Source organism: Corvus moneduloides, chromosome 3 (assembly GCF_009650955.1).
Source record: "Corvus moneduloides isolate bCorMon1 chromosome 3, bCorMon1.pri, whole genome shotgun sequence".
Lineage (NCBI taxonomy): Eukaryota > Metazoa > Chordata > Aves > Passeriformes > Corvidae > Corvus > Corvus moneduloides.
In genome coordinates, this window is record NC_045478.1 from 77,108,319 (window position 1) to 77,128,207 (window position 19,889).

Consider the following 19,889-nt stretch of genomic DNA (forward strand, 5'->3'; position numbering starts at 1 on the left):
AATTTGATGGCACAGTGAAAGATTGCTCTGCTTCTGCTTCTATATAAGGTAGGTAATAAACTGTATTTGAACTGGTAAAAGAGGAATGAGATGACCCACATTTCAAAGCTGGAACCTGGTAGGTTATTATTATTTATGATTCATAAAGCTTGTGCAGTGCACCAAAAGAAAGGGAGGCAAGCTCCTTGCCCAGAGGAGCCTCCAGTGCAACCTTGAGAGAAACACTCTACTGTGCACGGGGTCAACTCCAAGAGCTTTTTAAAATTCTAATTATAGTGTAATGAAGACCAGGCCTGCTCTTTCCATCAAAAAACTGGGATCCCTTTTCCTATCTCTGCAGTAGGTGGTTATAGGAATGCAACAGCTGAATATTCTGTGAACTGAAATAAGAACCTTCAGGTACTCCTTACTTTCCACTCCTACTTGCTGATTTTAGTTCCTTTTCTCCTCTTGCACATTTCTGCATTTTCTCATTTTCTGCTCCACAGAGCTTTTGCTACCATTTTTTTCTTTTCCTCTATTCATTTCTCAGTTTTTCAATATTAGTTTTTTCTTTTTCATGAGCTTTCTCTGGAGTCTCACATTCACATTTCACCTCTTACTGTTCAATCATTCCCTTTTTTAGCTGTTCTTCCTCTTTGACTCACCTTGCTCATCCCTCTTCTGCCTCTCCTCCCTCCATTCCCCCTGGGCGACATTTTTCTTTCACCAACTCCATTCTCTCAACCAACAACCAAATACCCCAGTGGTATCTCCCAGACCATCGGCTTTCTCTTTGCTCTTCCTTCAGGAACTGAGCTCTGTATCTGTCCTTCAGACGGACTCCTCTTCCTGACCTGCACCCTGCCTTTGCATCACCCCTCCATCTCTAAGACGTGCCTTACAGGTTTCTACCCAAGAGAACAGCTCCTCATCCCAGACCTCAGATTTCTCCGTGGAACCCTCCTGAGCACATCAGCGTCCTTTTCAAGGTCCCCTGCCACGATCCCTGAAAAGACTTTAAAGGTCCCTGTGATCCCTAAAGGTCTGCCAACCCCCACTGCTCTTTGACTCTTATGTCCCTCCTGGCCATAAGACTCCAACTCCACGGCTACCATGCAGCTGGATTGGCAAAGAGAGGTGAGGACAGATGGCTGGAACACGGGGCTGTGTTCCTCACATCGGGAGAGCAAATCTGCCGAGCATCTTCCTTCCCTCCTGCCAAGGGTCCTGCAATGGCAGGTACTTGCCCACGGGTTTGGGGGCTGCTCTCGAGCTCCGAGGGGAGCTCCAGAGAGGTGCTCTGCCTCTGGAGCATGGGCGAGGAAAGACCCGGAGCTGAGCAGGGCGGTGGACAGGGGTAAATGCCGGCGATGCGCGGCGGCGGGGGAGCTGCACGCTCCGTGGGTCCCCACCGCCCGCTCACGAGTCGCGCAGTCCCCCGCCGCTGGGCATCGCCCGAGCACCGCACTCGCTCGCCCCGGAGCATCCCCTGTCGCGGTACCCGGTCTCCGCGGAGCATCCCCCGTCGCGGTACCCGGTCTTCCCGGGATACCCCCGTCCCGCTCCCAGCGACGTCGTTTACCTTCCACTTTGGTGAGGGTGAGGACGGGGCTGTTGCAGGCGCTGAGCGGGGCCACCCTGGCCGAATGCTTCTTCATGGCGAGCCCGTCGCCGGCGGCAGCTCCCCGCCGCCCCGCGCCTACATCCTGGCGCCGCCGGAGCCCTCCTCGGCGGCGCTCCCCGCTTCGGCTCCCGGCCCGCCGCCCTCTGCCGCAGCACCGGGCGGCGGGGGCTGGGGCTCGCCCGCCCGCCCGCTGCCGCTCGGGGCTGCTGCAAACCCGACGTCACCGGCACGGCCCCCCCCGCCCGCCCCCAGGGCTCGCGGGGCCGCCCCCGGGTCGCGGCGGGGGAGGCGCCCGGACGCCGCGGCGAGAGGCGCTGCCGGGCCCCGGACGGCGCCGGCCCCCGGTCCGGCTCCGGCGGAGGTCGCAGGGAGCCGGGACCGTAATGCGGCTGCGGACACCGCTCCCGCTCCCGCCGGTGCGCCAGGGCTCCCCGGAGCGAGCCGGGCTCCCGGCCCCGGCCGTGGCTGCTGGCGCTGGGCTACTGCACCGCACGGAGAGGGCTCCTGGCTCATCACGCTCTGCTTAGTTCCTCGCACTGTCTGAGGGGAAAGAATTCCCACTCTCCGAACCAATTCATTACTTACTCAGTATTATCCTTCCTCTGTTTTCCTTCAAGTCCAGCCACTATTCTGAGTCGATTTTCATCCATGCCTTTAGTAATTTCTGCCATCCTCGCCACAGCCTTTCTGTTCCTGCTGTATCGTTTTGGAGGGAGACCAAAACTCGACCCAGCAGCCAAGGTGAGATACTCCATGGATTTACCAATAGTACTCCAATACCTGCAGTCACATACTCTACAGCTTTCTTTACACAGTTTAACAACTTCTTTTTGAGGCACGAAACAAAGCATGTCCATACCTACACACGTTAAATAAAGTGTCACGGGTCACAACTGGATGCTGCTTGTATGTAGCAACCTTTTATGGTGTTTTTGGTTTTTTCAGCAATAATTTTAAGATCCCCAGTCATGACATACCAACAACATGTGGTAGAGCTGCCACTCTGTCAGAGCACAAGAATCTAACTGGTATTAACAAGACTTAATGTAAGTGGATTCAGGAGAGAACACATAATAATGAATGAGTATGAAAAATGTAAAAAAGATTTATATCACTGTAAGCAAAGCACCAGAATTCACAAGATGCTGCGCACAGTGACCTCAGCACCCTTTACTCCTTGTGATTTTTCTGTGGATAGGAAAATACTCTGCAGATTTACCAGGTTCCAAAACAAGATGCATCAGCAGACAAGGTGCAAATACTCAACACTTCTTAAGATCTGGTCAAATTAAAATGAGTGTACTTTGCAAACAAGACTGGGCAGCCATCAATACTCCACAAACATTCCAAAGTATTCTTTAATTATATAAATAGTAGCTATTGAAAATCAGTCCTGACAGACTTTTCAGGAAACTGTGGGAAAATATCACCTTACTTCTGCTGGCTAGAAAGTTCTTTATACTTAAGAGGCAAGCTTTCTCAAGGGGTCAGATCCACACTGTTAGTTTGCATGGGCTCATTGGCTGATCTGCAGTCTGATGGAGCTCCAGGGTGTTTTGCACTTCCTGTGCCTGTTCTGTGCAGCCTTTGGGATGAACTTTATAAAAAAATCATTAGGCTACTTTCAAAGGAATCCTTCTTAAAAGAATATTCATGTACTCAGTGCTAAGACCACAAAATACCAGCTTGGTCAAATGAAACAATCCTGGTTTTCATGGTTATTTCTATGACTTTTTAGTAGAATTGTCTGACCAATTCAGCTTCCTGGGATGTTGATCGATCATACGCATGTTGAGAACCATGGGTCCATCTTGTTTCATTGCACTATTTTGTCTCAGAGTCCAATTAGTTTCTGGTTTTTGAAAGAAGTTACATAAGAGAGGCAGATTTCACCTCAGATGGTTCTGTCCATTAAATATTTTGTGATGTTGCAGTGCCTGTTATCTGAGGATTTCAAAGAAAATTATAAAACATTAACTCATTTTACACTGCCTCTGGGAAGAAACTTCAGGCTCACTGGTAGATAAAATACAGCCACAGAATTTAAGAGCCTCCCTTAGATTCAGATGACCAGTAACACCAGAATTTGGAGAACTCTGTCTGGCTTCTGCTGTAAGCAGACCTTCCAGGATCATCTCAGCCTCTGAAAACACTAAATCAGCATTTTACATCCAAATGTCATCAATTTTTTCCCAGAAGTAGATGGCTGTGCAAGGATAATCAGACTTCTCTTCTGGTTATACTTGCAATCAATGGAATGGTCATAAGAATTAAAAGGATATTTATTAAAAAGTATTTGTTGCTGAGCACTTATATTCTTTCCTTCTGAAAGCCTTATGCTCTCTTATTTGTTAAAGGAAAGACATGGTAAGTACCATATTTTGCTTGGAGGGTGGTGCTGCTCCCCTAGAAAATCACATTGAAAACAAATGGGGTTTTGGATGGCATGTTACTTTAACCCTGCACATGTGTAATATTGCAGGGTTTGTAGAACAGTCAACATGTTTCAGGCTCACAATGTTTTATTTAAGCCTGGAACTCCAAACATCAAAGATGTGTATGGCAGTAACTCTCTCCTGTGGCTGGCTGGCCCCCTCTGCAGCTGGTGCTGTGGGAGAGCTGAGGCATCCTTCCTCCTCTGATGATGCCTTGCATGACCACAGCACTCAACCTTCCACTCCTCAGTGTTCAGTTTAGTCACCCAGAGAAGCTTTCAAAGTCATCAAGGCATTCAGTATCCAGCTAAGACTGGTTTCAAACTGGGGAAAGGACATCTAACCACTTGTGGGCTCTTGGAAACCTTTTGCCCAATGTGTGTGTGAAGCACACAGCTCTGCTCAACTCCAATCCCAGAGCACTTTAATGGTCTCTGATGTCTCTCACTGCCTTTACAGGCACACACACTTACACCAGAGATCCACACTAGGCCCCTGTCTTACACTGTGCATAAAAATACCAGCCACATATCACAATAACAAAAAAGTTGTGTTTATTTAATGAAGACTAGGATGCCTGAGGACTGTGTTCCAGGGACCCTTCTGTGAAAGCTGCATTTGGCAGCAGGCTTATTACTTTCTGTAGCTGCAGCATCCCCACCTCCCTAAGCTTTAACACATTTGCTGCTGGATTACATTTAATTTCATTTACAGTAAGCATCTTACTGTATATAAGCAATGCAAAATTGATTCATACAAGGTAAAATTTCAAGTCAAATGTATGGCTTTTAACCTTTACAACACCACTCCTGTATTCAAGAGGCAGTGGAGGAGAAACTGGTGGATGTCTGGGCTATGGACAGCTTACAAATATGGAGAGAAATTCTCAAACCTTGGAAACTGGAGAAGGCAGATTTTCATTTCCAATCAAGAGCAAGGATGCTTCATGTGAAAAAGAAAAGGTTAGATTAAAAATTCAGAATTTGCCCAGGTTGAAGAACTTGCAGAATTTGTAGTTTGATGGAACCAGTTTTGTTACAGTTGGTTACCCTTCTTCATTTTAGGTTAAAAAATCACAGCCATTGTGATGATTTTGTACATATAAACCTATATACAAGTGTGCTAACATTCAGCATCTCACTGCTTCTAAACCTATGTATTATAACCACTTTCCTGAAAGATTCTTCATTCACACAGGAAGGTAGATTCAATACAAAACTAAATTCTCATGGTTAAGTGGGCTACAACCTTTGACTTTTATCCTATTAGCTAGTTTGTTTAACCAACATGAAACACGCCCTGTTGGTAACAGGCACAGTTGGTATTTCCCCAGTTCAGACATTTTCATGTTTAGTGTACTCATTAATAGGACATTTATTAATTTATGTGCTTGCCTTATCACTGAGGGCGATAATTGTTGTGCTTAGCAACCTTAAAGGAAATGAAGTGTGGACTTTTACTTGTGTAGCCAATTTCCTAATAGGCTCCATCTCGTACCAAAATGAATTCATGTGCCTGGAGTCAAACACATACACAAAACCAACACTGGCCACAGCCTGCCTGGAAAAAAATCATCCTTTCCTCTAGTATATTTGAAGTAATTTGGTGAATATTCTCCACAAATAAATATTAGTCTCTTTGTGAGGAGCTTGTTCTACTTGAATGCTGTGTTAGCTTTGGTTGGCTACAATAACTAATAACTTTCTAATCTGTTTCTATTTCCCAATTCAAAAACCACAGATGTCAAAAGCACATTTCCAACACAAATATTAGCTATTTTGGAAGTGATGGTTGCTGTCCTGCAGTGATTCTGAAATCTGCATTGAGATGCTCTGTCTGGTGACCATGCACCACTATTCTGTTTGCAGCCTCCTACATTCACAGCCTCCACTCAGAACAAATTCACATTTTTGTCAAAATTACATACAGTTTTTCTCTGCAATATTAACCTAGCTGTAAGGACAATGTCTTTCCAATTTTCCCTCTTCCAAAATAGTTCAGTTACTTTTAGTATCATGTCTTGAATTCACAGAACAAGGCTGTGAAGGGAAGGAGAAAGGAAGAGGAGAGATTCAAACCTCCCTGGCCAAAGGTGTTCACCAGACTGCACCACACGGACACTGCTGTAGAGTCACCGCTATACCTGAATGCCTCCTCTTCAAATCTCATCAGAAGAGAGTGCTACAGATAACAGTTTAATGTGAGTTGTCCATAAGGGCTGCAGATTGTCTGTATGACAATATATCCAACAGTTCCTAGACACAGATGCAAAGTCCTGGTGAGAATATCTTCCTTGCATTTTTTTTGACCTTCTGTTTATAACTGCTGTAAGCATTACTGGAGAAGACGGCACTGATGGATTTTATTTCCAAGTCTCATAAAATATTAACTATTTCCAATATTTTATGAGAAGCTCTCCTGGTTTTGTGCATAAAGAACAGCTGCATTTCAAATAATACTGGTGGATTCCACAAAATGTAAGAAAAAAGCTAGATTTAATCTCAGAGTTTTAACACCCTCCTGGGTTTATCTGGCAATTGCTTTTCCTTGCATATTTGTATATGGGACACTGTCTGGCTACAAGACCTAAAAAACCTCAAACCATAAAAAATACATTGTTATGCCATCAACAATCCAGCAACAATTACTTCTTAACCCTTTAATTATCTAGGATACATACAGTATTAAAAATAACTGGGCATCACCTCTACATTCTTTACCACCAGCCCACTCCTGGCCAGTTGTTTTTGTAAAGCACTGAATGTGAAATGCATTTCAATGTAGTTGTGCACATTTTCTGCCATCATAAACAGTGTGTAACTCTGTAAGAGTTAAATCTCTACACCTGAAACACCCCGGCTTGGGAGGACTTGACTCTTCTAATAAAGATGCAAAGGCAAGGAGACCATGTTAGACAGTAGCTCACACTTTGAGCACTCTAAGAAAAGTAGGTGAAAAACATCTGAAGTTGGAATATATGAAAACAGAATTAAAATATCTAACACCTAAAAACAGGATTAAATAAAAAAATCTATTGTTCAGACTCTGACTCAGAAAGAAAAGAATAAATTCAATCTATGAGGCAACCTTTTGTCCTCAAAGAAAAGGTTCTTTCAGAACTGTCTGAGCAAATAAGCATATGCTCCTGGCCTCAAACATCCAAGAACAGACCATAAGAACTGAAGATAGAATCACGTTTTTTCTTCTTCTCACCTGAATATTCACAGAACTCTGCACTGCCCTCCCAATTTGTATCAGGCAGGACAGGAACAAGACATGAGATGAAAAAGAGGCTTCCAAAGATCTTTCAGAAAATAACAGTAAAGACACGTCCAAGGAGAGTCAATTCACTGTCTTTTTACAGACAGTGCTCTAGGATGAAAATCACGAAATCTGTCCAATTTAAGTTTTACTGCCAGCTGCTTGAACCACAGATTAGGTAGGATTTAAGCACTCCCAATGGCCTGCGAAATGGAGAGGGTTTCAACCTACATAAATAACTAGCCAGATATTTGCCAGGAAGAAAATTGCTGCCTATCTAAAATACAAAGACGTGTAAGAGCCAGCAGATCCAGACTGATTCCTGTGTTGCCCTTTTACCAGGAAGACTGATTTTAAACACTTTAAATAACTACATTCTTTCCTGTTCTCCTGTGTATACTCTGCACTTTGTCTTTCTTCTTATTTTTTATTGTCAGTATTTCTTTGGTTCTTTTTCTCCTTTGCATTGTCTTTTCTCTTTCATGTCTTTCCTTAGTCAAATTCCTCCCAGTGCCAATACTAAAAAGCTTGCAGTATGAACTGAATGCCACATCCACTTTTAAAGTTACACAGACAAACAGAAAAAAAATTCTACTTTGCCTTCTTTTTTAACTGTTCATGTCCATCACAACCCTTAATAGTTAGTACTGGGAGTTTTGGAAATGTCTTAGACTTCACAATTTACAGCTTCAAAGTAAATTTGCTGTAGCTGTCCAGAAGCTGTGCACCTGTCAAGCTCTCCTACCCTTTGCTCTATGATTTAAGTTTCTGCCTGTGCACAATAATGGTGCTATTAGAGAATTCAAGAATGAGGATTAGAAATAATGTCACAGGCACAGCCTCTCCCCAGATTTTCCAAGTCTGCCCTGCTTCCTCACAGGAGCTCCAAGTGAGGTTCAGCAAAGTGGGCTTCTGGGTTAATTCTCAGGAAGCAGCAAGTCAGATCTCTGGAAGCAAATGGGTTAATTTTCTTGGGAACTCTCACTGAAATGAGAGTAAGTTTTAAGAAAGCAAGTAGCTGTGCTGATTGCCCTCAGAGAGACCAATCAGTTTGGCACACTGAGTTCCCCCTTCAAGCATAGATTTTATTTAAAAGAAATTATATAGGATGAGCCTTTTAGCACCACGTGCTTTGTAATTATACCCTCCCTATCCTGCTATCCTAATCACTCCAGTCTCCCACTCTCACTGAAGCCAATTGTTTTTCTTCAGCCCACTGGCTATTTGTTTTTTTTGGGGGGCTTTTCCTCTTGCTTCATCCAGCTGCCATTAAAGCACATATTAATACAGTTGGATCCCAGCTATCTTATTATGAGACAGCAATATAAGCCTGTTTCCAAGATGAATATCTGCCTTCGGACACTGGGAAAAGGGAGAGAATGTTGTGATGGAAATGGCTTTTATAAAACCTAAAAGTACCTACTAGTGAGTGCAATGAGCAGTGGCAGTGCAATCCTCCCACTCCACTTCAGGCTCTGCCATCATCGTGGCACCGGGCCTGAGTTAAGCTGCTGCCACCAGTTACTCACAAGTACCCTGGGACAAAACCTGGCTAGTTTCTTGATGTGCTTTTGAGATCCTATGCTGAAAAGCCCTGAGAACACCCAAGCATTATTGTTATTCAACACTCAGAGTATATCTAACAGGTTTACTATTTATAATCTATTGCCCTTAATGCAGAGAATGACTTTTATTATTAGTGCAGAGGGTGAATATATTATTACTGCTGTTTATCACTAGTGCAAGGATAATTAAAGTCTTTGGGTCACATGTTAAATATGAGTTTTTGAAATGACAGTGAAACAGTGCTTTGTAGACCAAGAAGTACCTCTCTTAATACTCTAGATGTTCATAAATTGATTCATAATCTTATATATCTTTACAGAGTTGTTCCAGTTGGGCCAAATCTAGAAATATATCCTCTGAGAGAAGGCAGGCTACAACCATCCCTCCCCCACCAGGTTCGGGAAAAAATAAATTTTAATAATTTAATAATTAATAAATTTAATTATTTTAACCTCACAGGTGCATTGCTGAACAATGCAATGTCAGATGAATGCCCACAGCAAAGGAATAGTGACTGTTATTCATGAGCAACACCACAGAGAAAGAATAAGTCCTTTGTGCTGGTTCAAGGTCATGGAAGTTTTGATTAACAGAGCAGGGTTAAAGACAGGAAACTAGCTTGAGGTTGTGGCTGGAAAGTTAAGAGGGCTGCTCTGTCCCTTTGGAATGAAGGTACTTTGTATGAAGGTCCATGAATCAGGAGATTCATAACAATGCAAATCTAGAATAATTCCACAGATTTAAGTGTAGCCCTATCAGATGAATGCGCGGGAAGAAAAGAGTATCATCTGCCCCAAATATCTTGAATTAAATCCAGTCTTTTACTTAGACTGTAACACTGTGTTTGTAGTAGCCTTCAAGGGAGGGCTGAGACTGAGGAAAATGGGAAGCTTTTTCCCAGCAGTTTACTTTGGATAAAAAAGGCAGGATTGTAACATTCTATTTTCTATTTGATTAATTTAATCTAAAAGAAGCAAAAAAATTGCATGTTTAATTCTTCAGATTGGAAATTCAGCTCAGCTCTAAAATATTTGGTACATACTGGTCAGATATTGGTGAGAAGGTTTAACACATTGCCTTATGTTTCAGCAGATATAGAGGAACCACAGCCCTAGGATCTGTGAAGGAGGTCAGGAAAGAAACAGGAAGAAAACGATGGTTTCTCTTAGTCACTCACATGCTTCTCTATTTTCAGCTGGGACTGTACTATGGCACATAAATTTACCACAGTAATTTACTAAATTTACTACCTTATTTTTTCCCTACCCATTGGGCACAAGGTACAGGTGTTGTTTGTGGAGGTTCTGTATGATACACAACTTTTGTCCTTTGTCACCTTGATCCCTGCTAATGTTTAGGAGTTTGCATTTTACATATTGTTTCAAAAAGCAGCGGTTTCTACAACCTTTTTTGCTATGTGAACATCCATTGGTGGATTTTGTCTTTTTTTTCTTTCAGTATGAGACAAAAGAAGTTATAGTGGGTTCATGCTGTCTCTCGCTAGCCAGGAACTGCTATACAGATCTTGTTAAAATAGGCATGATGATTCCTTAAAGTGCTGGAGTAGAAGCTCCAAGTTCCATGCTCACAATGGCTGTGAGCACCAAAGATGTGTCATTCTATGCTATAAACCCTGACTTTCATACAATAACAGGACAAGTCTTTATAAAGCCTTCCTGCTGCTTATCATTAATCCCCCAGCTTCTAGACTGGATTTGGTTAATGCTTTTGGGCAATGAATCTGGATGATTAATTAACAGTACTAGGGATATCTGTAATAAGATTATGCACATGGTTTTACATTCCCATGACTCAGTTGATTTTCTTTTGAGCTAATGGGAACTTTGTTATTGCTCTCAATGCACTCGGTGTTGGAACAGTCATTGCTGATAAAACAGTAGTAATAAAACAGCTAAAAGGAAACCAAATTTAAAATGTAGACAAACAAAAAATATTAGCTTATAGAATAATTGGAGGGAAGGTCATGATAAGCTAGGAATCCACAGGAAAACTAAAGGAGGGTGAAGCATTAGGCAGAAATATCCAAGATAAAGAAGGAAAGTGAGGACTGCCAGGTAGGATAAGCCAAAAACAGGTGGACAATAGTTCAGGCAAGCATCAGAACACAAATACAAAACATAATTGGAGTAAGAAATAATAAGAATGTTAGGTTAATTCAGAAAAGCTGAAGCAACTGCCTATTGTGAGGTAAGTCCATATGTGGTTTGGATAGAGCAGGGGAATTCATCAGATCCTGTTCCTTTCAAGTGGAGTAAAAAACACACTACTAAAACCACAGTTCTCTATTAAAAGGAGGCTCCTTGTCCTATAATGCGTTAGGAGTTAATGTGTCCTTGTGCAAATGCACTTCTGACTCTTTCTTTAGCTGCAGTTTGATCCCTTCACTACATTCCCCAGGACAAATCCTTTGGAGAATCCAGCTGATTTGTATCCCTCCTGTCACACAAAGCAGACTTGTCAGATATGGCCATAGGAGCATTCACTGGATGGCACAGAGATGTGGAGACGACTGCCCTCCATGAGAGGCTCCCTTGGCTGGTACCCAATGGTCTCAGCATAACCCTGGGGCCCCATCAGCTTCTGGTGTCACTTACAGGAGGATGAGGCCTGCTCTGATCTTTGCTAGGAACTGGACAGATGCCTGGATGATGGTAGGATAAGGGAGCTGGGGGCAAAAGAAATCCTATGCATCTCTCTCTCAACTGCACTGAACCTCCTTAGAGGGGCTCCAGCCTCTGCACCCATGGCAGAAACTTTCTCCTGAGATCTGGAACAAGGAAATTCCCCCTGAGTTGACCATATGTGCTCTTCTTCCCTTTCCCACTCCCAGCAGATGAAGGTCTTGATCTCAGGCTAAATTTCCACGGAGCTGAGAAGCAGCAGGAAAGCAGATTTATACCTTGCACGTTATTTCCACCAGCATCTCCCAAAGTGTATATAAAACATTGCTATAATTCTGTCCTAGGGTTATGTTGGTATTAATAAACCACTTGAATTTTGCTCTAAGTAATTAAAATCACATCTACTTTTTGTTACAGGCAGGAGGCAAACACAGCTAGGGCTTTATTATTTAGATATGTGTAATAATTCAGGCAGCAGCATGTATTTCTTCAACTGCTTTTCTTTCACGTAACAGTTTAAAGCCTTCACCAATGCAATTCACTGTTCCTCAATGCTTCAAAACGTAAATCTAGATTCCATACCACCTGATGGAAATAAATAGCACAAAGGCCAAGCAATTTTCTCCTGATTAACAAAGTATAAAACACCTTGCAAATAACTTATTGCTGTTTCATATAGTAACTCACTGAAAAGAAATTACTCTTCAGTGTAATTTACACCTGGCTTGGATATTGGAGTTTCCAATGCAAAATGTAGTTCCAAACTGAGTATTACTCACTGAGATGTAAAAAAATGAAGCTTTAGACTCAGTCCAGGCTCTCTGGCTCTTTCAGACATCACTAGGAATAAGTCAGCACTTCATCAGAAGTAAGCATAAGACTTGCTGTTTGCTCAGTCTTTCCCCGACTAATGGCATTTCTCTAGGGCTGACTTTCTAGAGCAGATGAAAATGACAGCAACAACAGACGCGTAGAGAAAAGAAGGGGAAATCAGTAAGCAAATGCATTTACAGGAGACTGGAAGGTTATAAGGCCTCTCAGGCCCTATTTGCTGAAGCCTTTAATCACTGTATAGGGCATTGCTAGTGCATTGAAAGGAACTTCAGAAACCCTAATCAAAAAAGCACATGTACTCCCTGACACAAGATTATGTATGGGAATCGACAAGCTTTTTCTTGGTTTCTTTTTGCCCATCAGAAGAACTTATCTTGTGCTCTTTTCCTGATTGTTTGGATGAACAAGGGAGGTTGCAGAGTTATGCCTGGAAGGCTTGTGTGAGAGAGATGAAAGAATCAAAACACAGCTTTAAATCTACAAGGAGTTAAGACAACTGCATGACTAAGCTTGAGATAAGTTCTTGCCAGTCAGACGGACAAAAGACTCTTGAGCTTGTTAACCAGGATATCAGAATAGTTTTTTCATCGTTATTTAAGAGCTATTCTTATAATCACTGTGTAAAATAAGGTCATAGAAGGCTTATTTGTGGGAGACATTTTTTTGAATGATACTTTTGTGTCTGACAAAGCAAACAGCATCAGCTGAAGAAAACAATCCAAAGGCAGAAAACAGGCAGAAGCATACAAAACTTATAAGGGCAATTAAGGCAACAGCAAGGAAAGACATGAAATACTAATAAGACAAATATTGGGAGTGCAAGTTCACTTTGCTGAGAAAAAAGCAACAGAGTTCAGTCCACAACAGCATCCAAACAGATATTCACTGACAGCTTGCATCCATTTCATTATTTTATGAGTGTAAAGATTTACTTGAAAATTACTTAAAAAAATATGGATTTAGTAATCTGGACAGGATCCAGATGCAGATCCCTTAGGCCAATCTCCTTCCCTTAGCTGCAGAGGCACTACAGAGAAATCCTCCAAACCACAACTCTAGCTTTTAGGAGAATACATTTAGATGAAAACTGGCCCTTAATTTCTATGCTTCAGTCCGTGTCATACAGTAATAATAATAATAAAAATGCTTAATCTAAGTTAATGCTATATATTTAAAAGAGTTTTGACCCTGCTCTTCCTCCTCTGTCAGTGTATAATGTACATAAAGATAAGAAAATAAGCTGTTTACATTTTAGTCAATCTATACCGCCCACATCGAGCTTCGCCCAATTTAACTGCCAGTTGATGTCTGACTGCAAACTGTCTAAATCCCTAAGGAGCAGGACTGGTTTAAGTTCTTTTACTTAAAAAGAAGCCTTCTTTATCTTGTATATAATCATACAGCTGCTCCAATAGATGTTATTTTTCAATGAAGCCAACACCTAGATATTGGCACTCTATCTGATCATTTTAAGTACTTTAGCATCGAGCAAAGCTATTCATTTTTATCTCGCTACATCCTTATCTCCCCTCTATCTTATCAAACATAACTTTGTCATATGTAATTGCTAATCCTAAACAGTTCACCCTTAAACAGCAGCATCATCTGTGTATCATGTGCTCTAATCATTGAATACCACCAGAACTAGCAATGAGCATCTTGCATTCATTGGAAAAGCCTTTACCTCTGGTGTGGATATCCTGTTTTTTCCTATCATTCCCTTCCTGGGTCACTGCAGTGGAAAAATAAAACCCTTGTACATTTTATTTCACAGTGATTTTTACTCCTCCTACTAATAATTGGTTTTTTTGGGTTTGTTGATCTTTTTTCAACAGAAAAACCCTTTAACTGAAGAGACACCACATCCTATTGCATTACCAGTAAAATGACTACATTTCAGTGTGCAGAGCTGTACAAGTTCAGCCAGATTGGTCTCACTTCCAGATAGTTTGTAGCTTCAAAATTGTTTTATCTGCTTCAAGGGAAGTCACTCAAACTCGCTTAAGACCTTGCTTTAAATGGTAGTGCGATATCACTATATACTGGCAACAACCAGGGCCATTACATTCTTCCTTTCATACCTACATTTCATTCCTTTTACCCCATCAGCAGGAGGTTTGGGAAAGTTCTTTAATCTGCTGTATTTTTTCCATGTTTCACCTGGAGAAATTATGTTTTCTTTTTTATTTCCAACTTGAAACAAGTACAATGCATCTGGTATGATGAAGTTGCTACCCAAAGGGACTGCCAATGATTGCCTGATCAGTGCTGAGAGTGCTGGGCTTCTGGTATTCTGGTCTTGTTTTGGGGGAGTTTTTCGTTTGTTTGTTGGGTTGGGGTTTGGGTTTTTTTGGGGGGGAGGGAGCAGTGTTGTTTGGGGTTTTTGTTTTGGTTGGGGTTTTTTTTTTTTTGTTTTTGTTTTTGTTTGTGGGGGGTTTTTTAATAGTTGCACAACTTTGAGGTGAAAGGTATGGAAGAGAAACAGAAATCATTAATGCTTCTGTTTTCACTTATCTACTAACATTCTGATATTCTCCTGCCTGCTTATATACTGCACACAAGCATTAACAAACCTCATTTTAAAAAGAGATTAACAGAGAAGTGGTACCCATGAATGTGCCAAATGGGGGAAGGGAGCTTCTTTGCAGGTTGAAGAATGCCAAATCATCAAAAATTTGCCAGTAAGAGAGGAGAATATGAGCAGAATATCTGGTGCTGGAATAGGACGACCTCAAAGAAGAAACAGATCATTTATAAAATGTTAATGATTACAGAAATTCCATAATTAGAATCACTGCTACTTCTGTTGCAGATAATACAGATGGATGAAAGGGAACAGAGAAGGTCCTCCAGGCTTGCAGGAAATTTTTTTGCTGTTCAGCACTGAGGAAGATTAGGGAATCCAAAGCCTAAGTAAGGGAGAAGATGAGTAAGAAGGAGGAGTCAAGTATGTCTGGATGAGAAAGGCAAAGCAACTGTGGATAATACATAAGAAACAAGAGTGTGTCAGAATGGTTTAATATAAATCTCAACCAAGGGCCTATTTTAATTTGTTCTCATTTTTCTTTTTAGACGTTCCTTCTTCAGTACATATTTTAATGTGAAGGAGCCTTAAGAATTTGCCATGGATCCCAAGAATGACTTGAACTGAGTCTCAGACTCAAAAGAACAAAGGAAAGTGAGCATAGCACAAAATCATTTCTATTATAGTCATATAAAATAGCATATTGTAAGTCATACACTTTTATCTGTCACATCAGTAACATGCTGTGATTCCTGACAAAAGTCATGTATATTAGCGGGCTCTGTCTCATCAGCTGAAGCCAGAGCAATGGCAATAGGAGGACTGCTTTCAAATATTACACCTTTTGATACATATGCCTTCTATGTTCTTCTGCTGTCTTGCATGGTTCATAATTTCATGCTTAGTATGCTTGCTGTTGACATCACCCCTCAGCATGTTTCAATTTCAGACTCCATACAATGGAAAAGTGCCCAGGCTTATAACAAAACACCAAATAATAAAGCTTCAACTTAACCAACTTGAGCACATCTTCAGAGCTCTGTAGCTGCTTACTGAGTGATTTGCTGAGTGGCTTTAAGTAGATATTTAAAGCTAAAAATGTGCATCAGTGCTTTACTGATGCTGATTTGCGTCCTTCCCTCCATGTCATGTATTTAACCCTCGATACCCACATCTCCCGTTCTTTCATTTGATGTTGTTGGGACTGCATTGAACTCCACCCAAAAAGTCCCATCCTCTCCTGAGTCCTGCTGAACTTACAGTTCCATTAAATGTTTCACTGCAGGAGTCCTACAGGTTAGTTTTGCCCCATGTGAAAAACACTACTCAGTTTCACAGCTGCCGCCTATCTGTTTTACTGGCTAAGGAATCCAAAACGATTCTCTTTTTTTTCTTGTTTTATGAGAAAATTCAAACAGGAGAAGTCTGAGACATGATCCCTCAACCATTTTTTATTTTCCCTGCACTCACTTTGCTCTCTCCTATTTAACCCTTCTGTAAATGAAATAACTCCGTCTTTCCATCCTCTCTTCATTCTGGATCTTCTCTGTGAATGGTTTTTTCCCCTCCTCATTGTTTTCTCCTATTTCTACTGAAGTTGGTCTATGAACAGTTCATCAAAACTGAGGACAACAGATAAACTTTATGTAATAATTTAGGGATTTATACTTACGGGGAATTATGCTACTTTGGTGTGGAACCCAGAAAGACTGGGAGGGTAGTATTTCTTTAAATTTAGTGGTCTGATTTAATATGATTAATCTTGCCAACAACTCTGACAGAAGTCAGAGGAAGAAAAGAAGAAACTGAAAATACAAAGTCACGTTTTAATCTTTTGAATGTTAAGGGAGACAGAGAACTGGCTACGTGTCTGTCTTTCTCGTAACCGAATTCGTGAGACCAAAATGCTGTACAGGTATTGCCTTTCATAATACATAAATCACATTTACCTACAGAAAGGAGGAATGTTCACATTACAGTCACTCTGTCTGGGACAGAAAGGGACTGCAATGTAATTAGCAGGAGGATATGGCTGTTGTAAAAGGTCACCTCTCCTATGAAGAGAGGCTTTGCACAGTCCAACCTAGACAGGCTTGAACAATATTACAAGAACATTCATTATATCCATTATAATGTCTCAAGCACATTTGCAGCCAACCCAGGCTGCAAATACAATATGTTTCCCTAAATGGATTAATAGGAAAGCAGAGATCCTAGAATTGCTCTGACATATCATTTATACACATTGTAATCCTGACAACTGTTAAGTATTAGAGAAAATCCAAGACAGAGACTGTGCGAGGAGAGCCCACAATTTATTACACTCTACAATGCAGCAAGCTGATCTGTTGATTAGCCCTCAGCTATAACAGCTAAGAGACTTCTCAGAAAAAGTTTAGAAGACAGCTAGAATTTTTCACCTATAAATACATATGATTTTATCTCGTCTTCCTTTTTTAACACTCTTATTTTTAACTATGTTTTCATATTTATGATCAAGAACGTAGCATATTGCTTTGCTAGACAACACTTGTTTTCATTCACTTTACGCCTGGCCATCATTTAAATCTCCTGAGACAGATAAATTACTTCTTCAGAAGCAAAAGGATGAAATAAAGCAATATTACAGTCAAGCTCTGGATGCCAGCAGACTAAGTCTCAGCTCGGACTTCCAAACAGCAGCAGCTGAGGGAGGAGTGCACTGCTGTGGGTGAAGTTCTGTATGTGGAAACCCATTTGTGACAGAGCAGAGGTGCCCCCAGCTCCCCAGGCCAAGCTCTGCACAGGCACAAGCCTCTTGCAAGGCATTTGTGGAGAGGAGATGTGTGCACCCAGACACCCAGGAGCTCTGCAAGTACAAGGTCTTGCTCAGGCATCCTGGGTGAAGACCTCAAGACTCCTGCAGCATTTGACAGTGCTTTTAGGTAGAATTTGTGACTGAGTACTTCCCTCTCTGCTACTGTATACTCTGGTTTCTCTTCAGATCATATAAAGATAAAGATGTGTTCAAAGAATTTCAGTGAAGCAGAAAGGCTCTGTTTTCCGTTTTGGAAGCTCAGTTTGCTACTTCAATGAGGAGATGTTCTGACTTTCTGGAGCATATCTGTGCGAGCCTACAAGTCGACTGTGTGAACTATGTCTATTGACCCTCCAGGAGAAAGGTATCTGCAGCCTGGTCTTGAAGATAAGATCCAAATTCCACAGGAGTCAACAGAGAGGCTACTGCTGGTATCTCTGGAAAACTTACTCCTGGCTTAGGCAACTTTGGGTAACTCACCACAGTTGGTCTATTCTGCTGAAGTCCATGGAATTGTAGAAGAAAATAAGTCCCACAGAAGGAAGCATTCAGTGAATCACTACTTTTTCATCAGTAAACTGGACCATCAGGAGTGCTGGAAAGTGTAGAATGTTTTCAGTGGAGATTGAAAGAACCAGAGAAAAGGATTTAGACCACGCATGCCTCATCTGTGAACAGCTACTAGATGTCTGGTTTCCAGATAAAATAACATTATGGGCAGTACAGAAAAATTGTGTAGGTATTCAGAACATCATATTTATAACCTGTACACATGACATCTTAAAATGCATGGTAAAATAATCTTCACATAGACACACTATTTGTAGAAAACTCACTGTCATTTTGAACTGGAAGGCAAGAGAGAGAAAAAAAATTCTGAGAAATTTATTTCAGTAATTCTAGTGATACAAGATCTAATTTTATTTGCTTCCTTACAATGTCCTTGCATTCATATATAACTGGTGCATGATAATAAACAAGTAAGAGAAGATTATTATTAGAACCCATGATATACTGTATAGTGACTTATTTTTCAGTTAAGATATGGCCTATCTCAAATACTTTTCTTCAGTGTGAGCCTCCCTATAAAGGCAGCAGAAACTGCTGCTCTGCTTTTTATAAAACATCTTTGTCAAAGCACTACAACTGGACTCTAAGTAACCAAAATGCATTAGGCTTTCACACAAAGTGTGATAGGGCTTTTCCTCCTCACTCAGCCATTTTGGCTGGCTGTTACAATCACCTTGAGATTGTTCTGATTTGGCTCTGTTGTGCCTTTTAGAGCTGAGACAAGACATTCTGCTTGCAGTATTACTTGGTGTATTTGGCATTTGCTGCAGTCCTGTGTGGCTCTTGTTAGTGTGGAGCCATGTAAGTAGTGACAATGCTGTGAAGGGAACAAAACCCCTATGGAAAGTAGGGGGGAGGATGGTGCATGGAGAGAGTGCTGGTAAGAGCATCATCTGTCCTGCTTTACATGTGTGTGTGCTGTCTCCGAATAACTCAAAGCAAACAGAAAGCTGAGAGTCTGTTAGTACATGAATAGTAAATATTTCAGATACATGATTTATAAATACGATACTGTCCTGGAAATGTAGTTACCATGAGTAACTAGCACAGTTATTAGTTCACAAAATGCAGCGACCATTCAAACTTGAAAGAATGCGCTAATTAAGAAACACAGTGGGGAGAAAGAAAGCCCTGACTTGCTATATTAACATTATTTTATTTCAGAGCCTGGTGTCAGATAGGGAGGTAAAAGGCTGCTTCATCACAGTCATTTGCTTATAAGCACAAAATTTACCTGATGGTGGGCAGCAAGACTGAGATGACAGAAGATGGGAATCCATCCTAAAAAGAGGAACAGAGCAGATTCAAAAAAGTAGAGGAGCTCCCAAAGCAAATCAGAGTGGCAAACTAGGTTGCCTGTTGTGCTAGGTGGTTTTGAAGACTCACTCCATGGGCAGGGGATTGCTGCTAAAAGGACACTTGGCTACCGCTGCCAAGTCCGCACTCAGAGCCCTGGCTGCCAGGCAGTTGGGGTACTCTGACAGTGCAGGCTGCTCTTTCCCACTTCTCATTTTGGTTTTGGTTTACATTATTGGAGCACCACCCTTCACTAGAATAAACCGGGGGGGGGGGGGTGGGTGGTGTGTGGGTTATATTTTAGGTTAATATTTGAAACAGGTTTGAGACAACCTAATGCCTCTGGGTTTTCTTACTT

The 19,889-nt window shown here is 41.5% G+C and overlaps 1 protein-coding gene across 2 annotated transcripts in view; it reads right to left on the reverse strand.

Annotated features, from left to right (window-relative positions):
* SLC35F3 (solute carrier family 35 member F3) overlaps positions 1–19,889 on the reverse strand; it is a 167,874-nt gene that overhangs the window by 60,381 nt on the left and 87,604 nt on the right. Inside the window, exon 1 of one of the 2 annotated variants that reach the window (XM_032102293.1) lies at positions 1,565–1,763. The exons of the other annotated variant lie outside the window; for it this stretch is intronic. Within the exon in view, the coding sequence (XP_031958184.1) occupies positions 1,565–1,640 (76 nt within the window). The 5' untranslated portion in view covers positions 1,641–1,763. Of the gene's footprint in view, positions 1–1,564; positions 1,764–19,889 lie in introns of those variants that run through there. 2 annotated transcript variants of the gene reach the window in all.